The sequence below is a fragment of the Apis laboriosa genome, unplaced genomic scaffold (genome assembly GCF_014066325.1).
Source record: "Apis laboriosa isolate Shangri-la unplaced genomic scaffold, ASM1406632v1 scaffold33_cov142, whole genome shotgun sequence".
Classification (NCBI taxonomy): domain Eukaryota; kingdom Metazoa; phylum Arthropoda; class Insecta; order Hymenoptera; family Apidae; genus Apis; species Apis laboriosa.
In genome coordinates this window covers 613,681-632,820 of record NW_025222887.1, presented here as the reverse complement: position 1 = coordinate 632,820, position 19,140 = coordinate 613,681, and the positions used below count along the sequence as shown (strand labels likewise).

At 21.7% G+C, this 19,140-nt stretch overlaps 4 protein-coding genes across 5 annotated transcripts; all 4 read left to right on the top strand.

The window, feature by feature from the left end:
* Positions 1 to 104: 104 nt before the first annotated feature.
* Positions 105 to 2,758, top strand: LOC122714566 (eukaryotic translation initiation factor 3 subunit D). Its single transcript, XM_043936004.1, has 3 exons — positions 105 to 373; positions 447 to 492; positions 1,179 to 2,758. The coding sequence occupies exons 1-3, from the start codon at positions 200 to 202 to the stop codon at positions 2,645 to 2,647; spliced, it is 1,689 nt and encodes a 562-aa protein (XP_043791939.1). The 5' UTR covers positions 105 to 199; the 3' UTR covers positions 2,648 to 2,758.
* A 639-nt stretch (positions 2,759 to 3,397) lies between these two features.
* LOC122714590 (iron-sulfur cluster assembly 1 homolog, mitochondrial) lies at positions 3,398 to 5,155 on the top strand. The gene is made up of 3 exons (XM_043936062.1): positions 3,398 to 3,481; positions 4,169 to 4,222; positions 4,447 to 5,155. The coding sequence occupies exons 1-3, from the start codon at positions 3,398 to 3,400 to the stop codon at positions 4,699 to 4,701; spliced, it is 393 nt and encodes a 130-aa protein (XP_043791997.1). The 3' UTR covers positions 4,702 to 5,155.
* Positions 5,156 to 5,887: 732 nt separating this feature from the next.
* On the top strand, positions 5,888 to 8,782 carry LOC122714587 (BRCA1-associated RING domain protein 1-like). Its single transcript, XM_043936058.1, has 9 exons — positions 5,888 to 6,082; positions 6,371 to 6,559; positions 6,786 to 6,945; positions 7,045 to 7,125; positions 7,198 to 7,394; positions 7,600 to 7,839; positions 7,942 to 8,051; positions 8,140 to 8,258; positions 8,345 to 8,782. Exons 1-9 carry the CDS (start codon positions 6,012 to 6,014, stop codon positions 8,717 to 8,719), a joined length of 1,542 nt encoding a protein of 513 aa, XP_043791993.1. The 5' UTR covers positions 5,888 to 6,011; the 3' UTR covers positions 8,720 to 8,782.
* A 1,596-nt stretch (positions 8,783 to 10,378) lies between these two features.
* Positions 10,379 to 19,039, top strand: LOC122714555 (protein masquerade). Of its 2 annotated transcripts, XM_043935984.1 has the most exons (11): positions 10,379 to 10,496; positions 13,793 to 14,091; positions 14,681 to 14,714; positions 15,083 to 15,549; positions 15,686 to 15,889; positions 16,003 to 16,162; positions 16,654 to 16,833; positions 17,208 to 17,460; positions 17,584 to 17,861; positions 18,253 to 18,407; positions 18,711 to 19,039. In XM_043935984.1, exons 1-11 carry the CDS (start codon positions 10,379 to 10,381, stop codon positions 18,876 to 18,878), a joined length of 2,316 nt encoding a protein of 771 aa, XP_043791919.1. In that variant the 3' UTR covers positions 18,879 to 19,039. The 2 variants fall into 2 exon arrangements, with proteins under 2 accessions (XP_043791919.1, XP_043791920.1); XM_043935985.1 differs by lacking the exon at positions 10,379 to 10,496 and having other exon boundaries at positions 14,083 to 14,091; positions 16,039 to 16,162.
* The last annotated feature ends 101 nt before the right edge of the window (positions 19,040 to 19,140 follow it).

Genomic DNA, 19,140 nt, shown 5'->3' with positions numbered 1-19,140 from the left:
TATATATACAAATTATTGACGAAAAGTTTTAAACAAATAAAATTGTTATATGTATTATATGTATTATATGTAAGTAGCATGAATGAACTTTTATTTTAAGTATCATGGCGTCGCCGATCTTTCCGGCAAGTAGATTTTGCCATCGTGTCCATGGATTCTCTCTCACGTTTTAACGTGTAACCTGTATTAAAAATACAGAATGACGGACGACGTGGTAGTCCTAGAAGATGCTGTTCAAAGAGAAGAAGAAATAGCTCATTTTCAAGCTCCTGCAATACAACATAATCCCGATGGATGGGGTCCTTGTGAATTACCTGATCAATTTAAAGATATACCTTATCAACCATTTTCAAAAGGAGATAGATTGGGAAAGGTTGGTAACAAATGTAATTTCTGTATTTTTTATTTATGAATATATTTTATATTTTCATTATTTTCTGAAATAGATATCTGATTGGACTACACCAGCTTTTCAAGATAAAAAATTTCCCAGTAAGTATTCCCATTTTTTAAATTTAATTTATATAAACTTTAATTGTTATTTATTTATTTTTATACTTATAAAGAGATTATTATTAACTGTTTAATTAATATTAATTATATTTTCAATACTTATTAAATTATTATAATATAAATATTTAAAAATATAAATATGTATTAAGAAAAAAACTTAAAAAAATAAAATTGAAAATTTTTGAAAATTTAATCTATTATTTTGTATATTTTTTAAATTTAATTTTTAATACAAAAAGAAAAAATTTTATAATTATTTTAGTAATAAATGTTAATAAGATTTTAAAATAATTATTACAAAATAATATAATTTAAAATCATTAGATTTTGAATTATATTGTTAAAAAAAATTTGTATATAATTTTTTATTAGAGTAATAATTAATAAAATGCAAATAATATAAATAAATTGTTATTTCTATCTTAAAATTCAATTTTTTTTTATAATTTACACACAATTAAAATTATTTAAAAAAAAATAGAATTTTTTCCTTTAATGTAAGTGCTATTAAATAATTTATATAATAATAATTCATAATATAAATATATTCTATAATTGTATAATTACAATTTAAAATAGCAAAAGATCACTGTTTTGCAAGATAAAAAATTTTATTCATTAACTTAAAAAAATTTTTAAGAAAAAAAATTTTTAATTGTTTACAGACAAATATACATCACAGTTTGGTTCAGGGAGTCAATATGCATATTATCATGATGAAGATGAAACAACTTTTCATTTAGTTGATACAACTCGTGTACAAAAACCACCTTATCAACGTGGTGGTCGCTTCCGCCATAATCAAAGAAATTTACGTGGTCGAGGAAGTCAACGTGGTTCATTGAGTCAAATGCAACAACTTGGTAAATTAAAACTTCGTGAAAGAGATCGCAAAGGACAAGCAAAACGTTGGGGCAGACAACAAGGATTACGTAATCATAAAAATCAACCCCCAATTAAAATTCGCGATGCATCTGTTACTGTAAGACCTGATTGGGTAACTATTGAAGAAATGGATTTTCCACGTTTAGCTAAATTGTCTTTACCTGGTGTAAAAGATGGAGAAGATATTTTATGTTGTGGCTCCCTTGAATATTATGATAAAACTTATGATAGAGTGAATGTTAAAAGTGAAAAGCCACTACAAAGAATTGACAGAATCTTTCATACAGTTACTACTACTGACGATCCAATAATTCGTAAACTTTCAAAAACAGAAGGAAATGTTTATGCTACAGATGCAATTTTAGCAACAATAATGTGTTGTACTCGTAGCAATTATTCATGGGATATTGTAATTGAAAAAATTGGAGATAAATTATTTTTTGATAAACGAGATAATACTGAATTTGATCTCTTAACTGTAAATGAAACCAGTGTTGAGCCTCCTCAAGATGATGGAAATTCTTTAAATTCTCCCAGAAATTTAGCTTTAGAAGCTACATTTATTAATCATAATTTTTCTCAACAAGTACTAAAATCAAATGAACCTAGATATAAATTTGAAGAAGGAAATCCATTTATTTCAGAAGAAGAAGAAGGTGATGTTGCCAGTGTTGCATATCGGTATAGAAAATGGGATTTAAATAACGGAATTGTTCTTGTCGCAAGATGTGAACATGATGCTGTAATGCAAGGTCCTAATAATGAAATTCAATTTTTAACAATTAAAGCTCTAAATGAATGGGATTCAAAATTAGCTAATGGAGTTGAATGGAGACAGAAATTAGACACACAGCGTGGTGCAGTATTAGCAAATGAATTGCGCAATAATGCTTGCAAGTTAGCTAAATGGACTGTTCAAGCATTGCTAGCTGGTTCAGATCAATTGAAATTCGGTTATGTCTCTAGAGCAATGGTTAGAGATTCTAGTAAACATGTTATTCTTGGTACACAGCAATATAAGCCAAATGAATTTGCAACACAAATCAATCTTAATATGGATAATGCATGGGGTATTTTACGATGCATTATTGATATTTGCATGAAACAAAAAGATGGAAAATATTTAATTATGAAAGATCCAAATAAACCAATGATAAGATTATACGATATTCCAGATAACACATTTGAAAGTGAAGGAGAAGAAGATGAAGATGACGATGAACCTGTTAATGACGCTTTTCAAAGTTAACAGTTTTAAATTTTCTTGAACTTCTTTGAACTATCTTAAAATCATTGATTTATCATAAACATGTATTTTAAGAAAAAAAGAAAGTGGCATAATAAATAAATCTTAAATCTATTCTTTTTTATCATTCAATTCTAAAAAGCTCTATAAAGTTAATAATTTTAATTTATATTGATATAAATAAATAACTATATTAGTATTAAATAACTGTTTTATAAAAAATAAAAAAACTCAAAAAAACTTTAACTTATATAAATTTTGTTTTTTTTTAATTATTTTTTTTTTATTATTAATCATCCGAAAATTTTTCTTTTTTCACATTTCTTTTTGTTAAATAATAGAATTTTGATAATTATTAATTTTTTTCATAAATAATTTTTTTATTTTAATAATTCTATTAAGTGAACTTTTTATTTTTTACCTAATTTACAAATATTTATTATTATTTATTTACTTTCACTTGTTGAATTTTAATTAGAAATTATACATATTTATAAAAAAAATATATATTTATAAAAATATATATTTTTTTATATTATTTTAAGAAGATTTTAATTTTAAAAAAATTAAATTTAATGCTTAATTTAGGAAATTTATACAATATTTTCATCTCTTTGATGATGAACATAAAAAAAATTAATATATATAATAATAACATATCTTTGCTAATAAATAAAAACTTAATAAAAAATTAAGAATTCATATTCGTTACTATATATATTATACAATACTATAAAGTGTTAAGAGATCAATATGGCTTCTTCCATGGTTGCTGCAGCGACAGTTCGTGCTATCAAAGGTAGAAAAATATTAGCCACGCGCGCTGCGCTTACTTTAGTAAGTAAATAATTAATGTATATATATACATTTTTAATAGTTTTGAATTATTGATACATAATATTAGCTAATATTATTATGAATTTACATGCATTATAAGTATTGAAAAATTGAGGTTAAGTTTTTAATTCACGTTGAAATTTGACGTTCAATTTTTATTTTTAAAAGTAATTTTAATATATATAGTATTTCTTTAATCTTAATAGAAACTTACATATTATATACTTACATTTTATATCTTTTTGTGTATTTAATCAATTTTTTTTGAGAGTAAATATGATTATATATTATTAAATAATATATTTTAAAATATCTCAAATTATTCTTTAATTATTAAATAATGTAACAATATAAGTTTTTTTTTTATATTAAAGTTTTTTTTTAAATATACAGTATATGATACAAATATAATTATTAATAGCTATTTATAAATCTTAATTTTAATCATCATTATATACTAAATATAAAATTATAGAAAACTTTAAGCAATATTTTTATTAATATAATTAATAATTTTATAAATATGTATAAAATTAATTATATATAGAAAATTCTATTAATACAAGATTGTTGTTTTTTATTATTATAAATAAAAATATTTTAAAATTTATATTCTTATAAGAAATATTTTTTATATTATATTATTTTTATTTATTTATATTTGTAATTTGAATTTTATAATTACAGACACCAAGTGCAGTAAAAAAAATCAAGGAATTATTGAAAGATAAAAGTGAATTTGTAAGTAAATATATTTTAATTATCAATTATGAAATATTATTTGTTTTGCTATAAAATGATTTAAACATTGCATTTATTAACAAAAAAATATTAGTTAATATGTATGCCATATCAATGTGTTTTTTCCCAATACCTTGATTTTTGGCTCTCTTTCTCTTGGTATGATTATTAAAAAATTAAATATGCAATTGATTATAAAATCACATAATCATTTTCTATTTCAGATTGGTCTAAGAGTAAGTGTGAAACAACGAGGATGTAATGGTCTTAGTTATACTCTTGATTATGCCAAAGAAAAGTCTAAACTTGATGAAGAAGTTATTCAAGATGGTGTTTGTATTATGATCGACAAAAAGGCACAATTATCTTTATTAGGTACTGAAATGGATTATATAGAAACTAAATTAAGTTCTGAATTTATTTTTAATAATCCAAATATCAAAGGTACATGTGGATGTGGAGAAAGTTTCTCCGTTTAGTTACTTTATAAAATTGTAGTTAACATAGATCATTCAATTGATAAATTTTAGTAAAATGTAAGTTTACAAACATATAACTTTACTAAATGACACCTTTTTAATTTTTTCTATAAATATCCACCAATTTGGATATTTAATCTTAAAATTTATAATAATTATAATATTAAAGATGTCATGTAAAGATAATAGAAAAATCACTATTGTTTACTAAAAATTTCTTTTGTTATAAAGAAGGAAAAATTGATAGTATGACAGATGTAACATTATACAATATTACATTCATACATACACGTACACAAAATATGTTACAAGATATGAAGGAATGTGTAACAATTATCATAAGTAAATTTAAATTTGAATTGGTAAAAATTTGGAAAAAAAATCATTTATATATTCTTATAAAATATTTTTATATAAATAATAAATTTATTAACAGATTCAATCTAAATTTAAAATGTAAGTATGATATATAATTAATTATGTAATATTGTATATTTATTTTGTAATTAAGTGTTACATATAGAATAATTATATATAGATGTATAATAGTTAGCAAAATATTTTGATTGTTACAATAAGTTTGTTAAAAATTTATTTATCATTATTATGTACATACATTCATATTTTGACAATTACTATAATTATATGCTATATGTATTTATTAATGATATATATATATAAAAGTAAATATATATATGTAATTGTGTATGTTGGCTATGATATTTTGTGTCATATGTAATTACTATTTTCTTAAGACTAAATAAACGTGATATATTTTCGTAACATCTTTTTTTCGAAAATTGTATGGAAAATTTTATGAATATTTTTTAAAAAATAAATTTTTTTAAAAGTAAATTTCATCCATACCAAAAAGCAACTTACTCTTACAACTTACTCTTTGTAGATAACAGCTTTTCGTCCATTCATAATAATCGTGAAATATACCAATTTTTTGAATAAAATGCGTGAAATTGTTCATGAATATTTATTATATATTTTAAACGTAACTTCAAATTATATATAAAATCAAACGTATATTTTCGACGCGTTTAAATGATATAGTAATTGAAATGAAATTACAAAAATTTATTAATATTAAGCGATAATGTTCATATATTATATATATTCATATATAATGCACTTAAATTTCCACTACGGGGAGCCACATAACAGTTGATAAATACTGAGAATAATAATAAATACTGATAGTGAAGTGAAAAAATAGATAATATCCAGTTAATTTTTAAAAAGTGACTATAAAAAAAATAATAAAAAAATTTCTAGAATAACATAGTACATAATAATTGAAAATGAATACTTCATGGGAAAATACTCGTCATGCTTTAAGAAGTTTTGCAAACGTGTTAAAATGTTACAAATGGTAAGAATTTTAAAATAATTAGGATAAATATTATATAATAAAAAAAATTAATATAAAAAATAAATTAAAATAATTAATTAAAAAAATATATATTACATATTATTCTTTAAACTTCATATGTTATTTATATATAATTTAATAATATTATTTATATATAATATACCATTGAGTTTTATTTATTTATCAATTTAAATCTTTTCATAATTTATAAAATATAAAATTCTTTCATTTAATTTTTATAACAATTTTTTTTTTTTAATAAATATAGTTTTTTCTTTTGAATTTTAGCGGAAATGAGCCAATAAACGCAACAAGATATACTAATTGTTGTCATTTTTTTTGTAAACAATGCATTGAAAATGATTTAAAATGTATAATATGTAACATACCTGTACGACCACTCGAAATATGTAATGATCATTTAATTAAAAGTCTTGTTTCTTATTGTAATAACATTGCAGAAATAATACAGGAAAGGTATTATAAATTTAAATCATAAATTTATATATTCATTATATTCATTTTTTATAATATATTTAAATTATTTGAAATATATAATTAAATGTATAATATGATATAAAAATTTTTTGATATTGAGATATATTGTTAACAATATTATTCAAAAATTTTATGTGAATTTTATAAAATTTTAATATAATATATTTTATATTTTATTAATATATAATTAATATAAATTTAATAGAGATTTATGGAATTCAACCACAAATTCAAATGCAATAGAATTGCCTGCAATAACAAACAATTCTATTTGTACAATAAATAATACAAAATATATTATACCAAAGAATATAAATAAACCAAATGCTAAAGGAGAAACATATTTACATATTGCATGTGTGAAGGTTAATTTTTATTGTTTATAATAAATATGAAATAATTACAAAATATAATTAAACTTTAAACATCAAACAAAATTTAATAATTTTATCATATACTTGCAGAATCAAGAGTGCCGTATAAAAAATTTATTAGCTGCTGGTGCTAATCCAAATACAAAAGATTTCACTGGTTGGACACCTTTAGTAATTATATTGTCCTAATAATTTTTTTAATTGTTTTTATGCTATTTATATATTATAAATTTTTTTTTATAGCAAGAAGTTGTAAGTTTTGGATATACAAATATATGTCAGCTATTATTAGAATGTGGAGCATTACCAAATACACCTGGTATATTAAATAGAAGAGCTTTACATGATGCTGCTATAAATAATAGATTGGCAGAAGCAAAAATATTATTAAAATATTCAGCTAATAAAAATGTATATGATGATTATGGTAAAAAACCCATGTATGTGTCAATTAATTATTTTATAATAAATAACTTATTAATATATTAAATATGTATTCTTAATAATAAAATTATTATAATATAATAAAATTTATATAGAATTGTTGATATAATTATTTTATATATATAATATATATGTGATATTATATATATAAATATTATGTTATTATTTTATATCATTACTTTATATTATATTGTATTTTAGAGACTATTGCGAACCAAATAGTAAGATGTGGGATATTTTAAAAGATGAAAATGAGTTCGATGATACAAGTAAGAAAGAAAAAGAAATTGTAAATCATAACTGTAGTTTTAATAAGTCATTTTCTGCACAACAAATATTTGATACGATTGTTATATATCCATTAAATTTACGAGAAGAAAATAAAAAATATTTGAATGAAATAGCTTTAAAGCATAAAATTAAAATTATGTCTGTTTTTCGGTATTATTTTTTTCTTTTAATTTATATAATATTATATCATTAAATTATATTTTTAAATTCAAGAGATTATAAATATTGCATGATATATTTTTGATGTTATAGACCATCTGTAACTCATGTTATAGTGGAAGCTAATGATAAAAATATCATTCAATTATCATATGATGTAATGATAGCACTTTTGCGTGGAATTTGGTTACTTAATAGTGAATGTATGTTTATAATATAAATATAAATAAAATAATATAAGTAATTTACATATAGTTTTAAAAATTAATTTTTATAATATTTTTTTTAAAGGGATTCAGCTAAGCATGGATATAAGTGATATATTAAAAGGAGATTTAGAACTATTTGAAGTCAGTGGTGCACCGATTAAAGGTATTCCAAAAAAAGCTAGAGAAAGTGCACAAAATTGGGTAAAATTAATTATATATATAACTCAATTATTTGTAATATAAATAAACATTATTAACAAATATATATCTTCTTATTATGTTTTTAGAATCCAGGTCTTTTTAATCAATGTTATTTTTATTTTGCGTTTCAATCAAAAGATACTTATATAAATGATATATATTTAACAAAAGATGCATTAATTACACTTGTGCAAGAAGGTGGAGGAATAATTTTGAAAAGAGAACCAAATCCAGAAGATATAAAGACCAAAGAACAATTTGTTCCTTTTCATATTGCTAATGAACCTAGTCATTCTTTACATGAATGTACACATTATATCATTTATATACCAGAGAAAGATGAACCACGTATAAAATATAATATGCCACATATAAAAACATTACCACTTATATGGCTAATTGAATGTATAGAAAAATTTACATTAGTTGATCCATTACAATTGGGTTTACTTAAACTTTAATTAATATCTAATTATACATATATTTTATTCATATAATTTTTACATGTAATTTAATAATATTAATAAATATAATAACAATTTATTTAATTTATATTATTTATATAATTATATATATATATATATATATAAAATTAAACGTATATATTTAAACATATTTAAAATTTTTTATTAAAAAATATATAATTTTTGTTTTTATAATTTAATAATGACAATTAAAATATTTAAATTAATAGTTAAATTTCAAAAATTTTATTTATTATAAAATATATTTCTTGTTTAAATTAAAAAAAGCAATATTTATATTAATGCAATATTATGATTATGAAGGATTGATCGTTGCATAAAGAATGATAAATTCCAAAGGGAAATATCGTACGGTATCACGTATATTTACGGATAAAGTACCGCTAGTCGTGCACATATACATATACATGTGGTAAGAAAGAGGGAACGAAAGAAAGTTAGAAGGGAGTGAATGAGAAAGAAAAAGAGAGAGAATAAACGTAAAAGATAGGGAAAAAAAGAGATTCAAATATATATAGTATAATGTAATATATATAAAATCAAATAAGATATGAAAGAAAAGTCTAATATAGAAATAAAAAATGAATAAAATAAATAAAAAAATCAGTAAATTGAGAAAATTTGTAAGATTAAAATAACAAAGTATTACTTACACTTTGAATATAATGAAACAAAAATGGATATAAATGGTTATTTTAGAAATAATATATATAATAATATTATAGTGTGTCTTTTGTTAAGATATTATATCAATCTTAATAATAAAATTTGCAATTGAATATTTGATTATTAATCATTTATAAATTGAATATTTCAGTTGAAAGTTATTATTTATTAAATTATCACAAAAATGTTGTAATATAAATAATATTTAATATACATAATAACAATTTAATAACAAATAAATAAAAAAACAAATAAATAAATAAATAAAATTTTATTGTTAATTTTAAAACCAATGTTATATATGATATAATATATGACTTTAAAGAGATTTGAACTCGTAATCAATTTTATAATTATTATTATCTAAATGATTAGAAATATTATTAGTCATTAATTAGTTATTATTAAATAAATTGTGAAATTGTTTAATTTTTGTTAAAATGAATTAATTTATATTAATTTTCTTTTAGTTATTATATTGTTTTTTTTTATTAAAAATTTTATCATTAATTTATAATCATAATTAATCAAAATTAAAGTTTTTAACAATGATGAAAAGATGAATTTTCAAAAGTATCTGATATTAATGCAACAACCCTTCCCTCTTTTTTTAAGTAATTCTTAGTGAGGTCGTTGACGAATGTTCTCTTTACTTCCCTGCCTTCGTTCTTTTCTCTCTTTTTTCTGACTGGTGTAAAAGAGGGGACCCGCACCCTGACCCACAAGTGGGCCCGATACCTTCTCAGTCAGTCAGTCAGTCAGTCAAACAAGTCTAACAGGCAATGCGAGCCCGCATAATACCGTGGCTGCCGAACTCGCGGTAAAGTAGTTTGACACGCACGTGTTCGAACCGGGTAACGACACAGTGTGTCTTTCTTTAACTGTTTTTGCGGTTACCTTCTTAAATTGAAGAAAAAGAAGCGAAAAAGAAAGAGAAAGAGAGAGAAAAGAAAGAAAGACAGAGAGAAAATGAAGGAAGCGAAGATGATACTGAGAACATTCCCTGGGGGCATCGCCCTTTTCCTCCTACTTAGCGGATTGATCTCTGCTCAAGACGACGATTCTTTAGCTGGTAGTTTCTTATCAGGTAAACAAATCAGATTATTTATTTTTATTCTTAGGATATTATTCCTCCTTAATTATTGCTGTATATTCAAATATTTTTCAAATACTTTGTTTTTTTTCCCATTTACATATATTTTTCATTTTATTTCTTTGCGTTTTCTTAATTTTTAATTCTTAATTTTTTATTTTAAACTTATATATTTAAATCATATTTTAAATAAAAAATCATTTAATATAATAATAATAATTTAAATGTAATTTAATATGAAAGAAATCTGAAATATTATTTATATTTAATTATATAGATAATTGGTAACATTATTAATATTGATAAAACGATAATAAACTTTTAATATTATAATTAGCATTTTATTATAATTAGTAATTATATTTAATCTATCTTTCTTTTTTAAATCTTTTTTAATCTATTTACTTTTTTAATTGATAGATATAACAATTTATGGATAATATCTCAAGAGAAGGAACGAGAAAATCAATTTTATAAGTAGTGAATAAAAATATAAAGTTTCAAAAAAATTTTAAAAATTGATTGAAATACAATTAAAATTAAAAATTCAAATATTACTCATATATTTTTTTCCTTGTTAATATTTTTATTAGATTTATTATTAGAATAATTTTTAATTGAATTTTTAATTTGATTTAAATCAGCAAATAGTTTATTAAAATATATCTAATATAAATAATAGTCGTAAATAAAATTAGTTCATAACAGCAGAGGTTTCGAGAAATAGAAATTCGCGTGCGTGAATGTATGCTGTACACGCTTGTATAGGTAGTATCTGGAAGGATGCGATTGTCCCACTTAGGAGTCTTTCAACGCTATGCGGATAACATTCAATCCTCTGTTGGTGAGGCCATTCACAAATTTGAAAAAGTATGCGATAATACATATACGTAATTAACAATCCATGTTGAAAAGTAATGTTTTATAATAGAAAAGATATTATTAGTAAATTAATAAATTTTGTATATTTTAATGAATGTCTATTTTTGGATAATATCTTTTGAATTTAGTCAATTCAATTTTTAACAATTATTTTTATAATTTTCATAACAAAAAATTATATCGAAGATTTTAATATTTGCATATATTCAAAATTATCTTGATGTATTTTTTTATATAGTTTAATTCGTAAAAAAAATAATTTTTAATATTAAAATAATTTATTAGCATTTAGATTATTTAAATTAATACATAATAATTTTTTATTAATTTTATTTCCATAAATTTAATGACAAAAAAATTAATAGAATAAATAAAATGTAACTTTTAAATGAAGTAGTAATAAATAATTAATTAAACAATAATATAAAAATAAAATGTATATATTTCTACATGAAAAATAATTTATTTTATATCTTCTTTTTCTGGCATAATATTCAACATATTTTTATTAATTTTTGACAATGTAAAAATTATATAGTTAAATTAATTAAAACAATTGGAATTGTAATAATTTGAATTTTTTTATGTAATTTATCATAATTTAAACTATTTAAATTCAGAACATTATATTGGATATATATATATTCTAATTTATTGGATATATTGGATGTATATTCTAATTTATACATAACATAAATAAAATAAATCTATAAAATCTACATTCGAATTTTAAATCGAATATCTATTTAAATGTACATATAATAATTTAGTTTTCGTATAACTTCGTATAACTTTTATTTAATTTAAATTTTATTACATAAATACAAATATATATTATTCAAGAATATAAATTCTATATTCCGTAGAATTTTTCACTTTTTATTTTTTAATTATATGTATATATATATATATATATATAAAACATGTATCGTTTAAAATTTCATTGTTGAAATTTTTTATTGATGTTTCTTTTCTTATTTTCCAAATATGTTTCCAATTTCAATTCTATTTAAATGATTATTTTATTCTTTTAATTGCCCATGAAATTAACTTTTCATACAATTTTCTGAAATATATAAATATAAATTTATATAAATATAAATACGATATAATTAATATATATATATATATATATATATTAATGTACATATTAATTGAATATATGTATAAGATGAGTTTATCATCAATCTAAGACAATTAAATGAGAAAAGATGTATATATATATATATATAATATCAAAAACGGTCATGGGATAAAGTCGAGTCGTTTAATTAACTACCGTTATGTTTATTTGGGCCGTTATGCCTGCTAAAGTGAAAACAGCTATGGCAGAAATTTATATTATGAACTATACGAATTTTTTCATTTTATTAAAATTATTTATTTAACTATTATAAAAATGTAATCATAAATTGGAAAATATTTATAAATTAAAATTATAAATTATATATTATTCCTTCATAACGATATATGGCTCTAATTATATGATTGTATCATATAAATATCGAAAGATTTAATACAAACTCTATTAAAAAAATGAAAAAAATCAAAGTAAACTTTTTTTTTAAATTATATATTATTATATATATGTTTATATTTTTAAACTATATTAATCAAATATTTATATATTTATATATATATCAATATAAATATATAAACATATAAATATTTATATATTATATATTGTTTTGCTGCTAGCTAGAATTTAAATATAGATAAATATGTTACATTTGAATATTTCCCGTCATTTTTATTATTTTAATCTATTGTTATTAACATATTAATTCCTGAAACGAACAAATTGTTCAACAGAAACAAAAAATTTCCATACAATTGTTAAATAATTAATGTAATGTATAATTTTGGAAATATTAATTTTTCAATATTTATTAACCAATATTTATTAGGATCCTTATTTGTTCTTTTATCTTTCGCCAATTATTAATTTTCTTTTATCTTTCGCTATTCTTAAAATTATGAATTCTTTTATATTATTTGATATATATATAAATAAAATAATATAATACGCGCAAGATAATAAGTGATTTTGATATAGATGCTCTTATAAATAGCGTTTATGTAGATATATAAAACTATAATCATCATATTAAGTGTCTTATATATTTTCGAACTAATTTCGAACTTATTATATTATATATTATATATTGTATATATATTAATATATATAATATATATATTATATATAATACAATATATAATATATAATATAATAAATTCAATTATTTAATTTTTTAATTTTTATTCCATTTAATAATATTTTTACAATTTTAATATAATTTATAATCGTAATACGCTAATAATTTAAGAAAACAGAAAATGAAAAAAACAATAGTTGCAATTTTATTATAAAAATTATTATTAAATTGGATGTTTTTACTTTTTCACAGGTCTATTGGATTCTATAACAAGTACAGCCAATAGTGCAGATTGTCCAGGTGTATGTGTACACGCATTTGCAACGTTAATATGTTACGAAGTTCTTGAACATGTACAATGCCCTACTAGTATGCGATGTTGTATCGAGGCACCTATAAATGGTACCGGAACTTCTGAAAATATTGCCAATGACGATGATTCTACTTCAACAGTTGTCACTACCGTTAAGACAACGATAACTACGAGCACACCAACAATATCTTCAACGGCGCTTACAACTATGTCCTCGACAGTTTCCTCAAAAACTTCTGTATGTTTGTTAAAATAATATTATTATTTTTATTTTATTACATACAGTATGATAAAATATATAGGATTCATAAAATTTATAAGATAGATATACATAGTACACGTGAAATAAAGAAAAAAGTTCTTCTAATAAATCGAAAAAATAAATCGAATAAATAAATAATTGTTTTAATGAAAATTAAAAATTTTTTATATTTTTATTTTTATTTATTAAAATTTATTTATTTTTTTCTATGAATGTTTATTAAAACTTCTTTTAAAACTTTATTTAATTTTACAAATTATGAACTGTTCTTTTATCATCTTAAATAAGTAAATAAGTAAATGGTACAATAATTGTGTCTCTATCGTTTTTATTATAATATAGCCATGTCAAGAAACATGATACAACAATCAATAATAAAAAGATTATTATTTTTTCAATAATAATTCTATATATGTCACAATTATTATATCGTTATATAATAAAATTATTTTTTTATGTTGACAAATTGTTATGACATACAAAAAATATTTATTCGTTATTATCTCGTTATTATCTTTCGGATGAATGATATGAATTAAGAATATAAAATTTATTTATTTTTCAGGAAAGCCAAAAGGAGATAGCCAATAAAACATTATGTATGTATTTTTAATTCTTAATTAGATATTACAAAAAAATGTATGATAAAAAAACTTATAATAAAAAAATATAAAAAAGAATATGTCATATAATACATACGATATGTCTTATTAATATTAGATAAATTTTGTAAATATCAAAATTTTAATATAATTAATATAGATAACAATTTTTTTTTATTTTTTAATTTTTTTTTTATTTTTTAATTTTTAGAATTTTATAAAACTACAAATTTTTTCCTTTTTTTGTAGATTTAACAAAGATTGATATACAATTAAAACTTATAAAATCGATGATTGAATATATATTTATTATATATATTTATTATATATTTATTATAACTATTTATTATAATTGTTTTTTCTAGCGAAAACGTGTTCAGGAATTTGCATGGCAGAGAGAATTGCCGATTATTGCGATGCGATTTTGGTAATAGACACTCTCTCTCTTTGCAAACCAGGATACAAATGCTGTGTATCCAGAGACGCGTTTGGAGATTCACCACCACCGGAATTGTTAGTCATCGATCGAACAAATTCAAGTCGCTTCGAAGAAAAGACGGGTGTCAATATATCTTACAAAGGTTCTTTACCAACTGTAAGACCAAATATGGTTTCTCCTACGAGCATTTCTAGCACCACAGTAGCAACAACGACCATTACAATGACAAAGCAACCAACAACAACAACGATAAAACCAAAGATCACGATGAGAAAACCGTGTAAAGGTGAATGCGTTAGTGGTTTCTTTGCTCTTCTATGCGATAAAGTGGATGGAGAAGCCGAATGTCCTGATGATGGATCTTGTTGTGTTATCGATGCTTTTTTAAAAACAGTAAGGAGATAAAACTAACGATAAATTCCAACAAATAAAAATTAATATTTTTTCAAAAATTAATATTACGTATATTTATGTGATTATGATTATATATAATAATAATAATAATAATAATAATAATAATAATAATTAGGAAACAACAACAACAACAACAACGACGACGACGACAATTGGATCAACTATGAAACCGGCACAAGCAAAATTACAACCGTGTCCTGGATTTTGTTTATTAACCATTATGGCAGCCTTCTGTGAACGGCCAAATTTAATAATAGCAAAGACTGCGACCTGTCAATCAGGATATATTTGTTGTGACAACACGAAGAGTTCGTCACAGGTGATTCTATTTCTTTTTTTCGGTAGAATCCTTTCAATTAAATCGAGGCAAGTAAGATATTAAATAAAAAACCCATAGAAAGAAGAAAATTGACATTAAACGTTGACGTATAGACAGTAAACGTAGTGACACCGTCTTCTCCGTATCAGACATCAAGGCCAAGGCCAAGGCCCACATCAAGGCCATCGATCACTACAGTACCTTTACCACCAGATCTACGCCCGGAATGTCCTGGATCATGTATTGTTTCTTATTTATCATTTACTTGTTTCAGTAAGTATTTATTTTTCTTATTATTTTATATTTTTTATTTAAAAATTAAATTAAAAATTAATTGTATATTGTATATTGATATTCTATTTATTATTTCAAAATAATTTTATATTATATATTGATGATTAAAAAATGATGGATTTGGCATATAATGATTCTTAATATGACACTAACAATTGACATTGTCGTATTAATACGATTATTATAAATATTGAAATCTTTTTCATATACGTTGTTCAACAAATTTATCATATTTTTTCAATTCGATTTCTAATTATTCATATGAATTATTAAAATATTTCTTTTTCATTTTTCTACTTTTTCACAAAATTTGATTAGAAAACGCGATGAAATGATTTTTAAATAATTTTCAAATAAATTTATTATATTATATATAAATTTGTACGTGGATCTTTAAAATAAGGAGAAATATTATCCTTTGTTGCATATAATAATGAATAAAATTTCTTATTGTCCTTTTTTTTTCCTAGGAAATGCTGAATTAACGAATTTGTTTAAATGTAAAAAACAAGGGCATCAATGTTGCGCTCCAAAATCATTGATACGAGAATTTAATGGTGGAAATTCTAGTGAACCAATTTTAAATAATAAAAATGATACCATGTACGTTACTTCAAGACCGTATACAACATCACTTACGACAGCTTTATGTAAGTTATATATAAAATATATAAATATATTATGTAAGAAATATATTTTCAATTTTTTATATATTATTTTTTATAAATATGAAAATACACATTTAATTTTATTATTATTGAATTATTTCTGTATATTATATATGTATATATATATATATATATATATATATATATATATATATACTATAATTATTATAATTATTATATATATACTATATATACGATAATTTTTTTAACACGATTAATTAATCTCTATAAAATATAGTATCAAATGAAATAACGTTAATCGAATATAAAAAAATACATATGAAATACAAAATACTATAATTCGTTTAATTATTTTATAAAATTCATTTGTGTATATATATATATATTATTCGTAGATGAAACAACAAGTACGACAACTATGAGAAGTCCTGTGTACAGTAAATATGTATGTGGTGTAAAAGGAACTTCCCGTGGACCAATTCAAGTACGTAGTTCTGAAAGAGAAGCACGCGTCGTCGGAGGAGAAGATGCAGATGCTAATGAATGGTGTTGGCACGTTGGTCTCATCAATGCCCATAATCAATATCTTTGCGGTGGTGCATTGATCGGCACGCAATGGGTATTGACAGCTGCACACTGTGTAACAAAGTAAATTTTATTTTTGATTTTCGTCTTATTTTGTCCCATATTATTTCCTTGATCTCATATAATAATTCCCGTAATAAAATATAAATACACAAATAACACGTTCTATCTTATTTTTATTTACAGTATTGTAAGATCTGGCGATGCAATTTATGTGAGAGTAGGTGATTACGATTTAACGAGGAAATATGGAAGTCCTGGTGCTCAAACTTTGCGCGTAGCAACTACTTATATTCATCATAATCATAATAGTCAGACCCTTGATAACGACATCGCACTGTTAAAACTTCACGGGCAAGCAGAACTCAAAGATGGTGTTTGTCTAGTATGTTTACCAGCACGAGGAGTTAGTCATACAGCTGGTAAACGATGTACTGTTACTGGCTATGGATATATGGGAGAAGGTAATATTTTTATATTAGTTCAGTAATTTTCTTTCAAATATTGCATACGATATACAGCAGATTTCAATATATTATTTCTCTCGATTTCAAATTGAGAATTGATTTGAGAATTGTATGTTCTTTTATGTTTGAAATTTCCCATATTAGTTCATATAAAAAAATTTATTCGCACTTAAATATTTTTATTGATTTTTAATTTCTATAATTAATAATATTTTTTAATAATTAAAAAGTAAAATTGAAAACGCAATATTTTTATTCTTGATTTATTTCGGCTATTAGAAAAATTATTTCTTAAATTTTTCTTAAATATCTTATATACATTTAATGTATATTTATAATAAAATATATATATGTATGTATGTATTTGGTATTGTTGTATTGTGTGTAGCTGGCCCAATTCCGCTTCGAGTACGCGAAGCTGAAATACCAGTTGTAAGTGATGCAGAATGTATACGAAAAGTGAATGCTGTAACTGAAAAAATTTTCATATTACCAGCGAGTAGTTTTTGCGCTGGTGGTGAACAAGGCAATGATGCATGCCAGGTAATATACAAACATGTTATGAATCTATTGATAATAATATAAAAATTGAAATATACATTTAAAGGATCACTTTTGTTATTTTATTTTTTACGAGTTGTGCATTATTTTACAATTAATATATCATTATTGTGATTAATTTTTAATTTTGTCGAGAATTGTGAATTTAAAATTAGAAGAAAAAATTGTTCAAAAATAAAATAAAATGTGTTATTATAAAATATTATATAACTAATGTAAATCATTATGATTTAAATTATTGTATATAATAATATATATATAAATTTTTTCTCTCTTAATATTTAGGGAGATGGAGGAGGTCCATTAGTATGCCAAGATGATGGATTCTATGAATTAGCTGGACTTGTTTCGTGGGGATTCGGTTGTGGAAGATTGGATGTTCCTGGGGTTTATGTTAAAGTTTCGGCATTCATCGGTTGGATCAATCAAATTATTTCAGTAAATAATGTTTAGCTTTTCAATATTTTATTTATAAAAGTTAAAATATTTATTTATTAAAGAAATATTATAGTACCTTTACGCGCTTGATGATGTAACATTTCATGTTACGTATCTAGCAAAATGTTTACGAAAAAATATTAAAAAAAATTTATTTAATCATATAAATTATAATATCTAAAAGAAAAAATTTTTTGATACACAATGGAAATACAATAATATGTGTAAAAATTTCAAGATATTATATGATAATATTTATATTTAAAATACATAATCA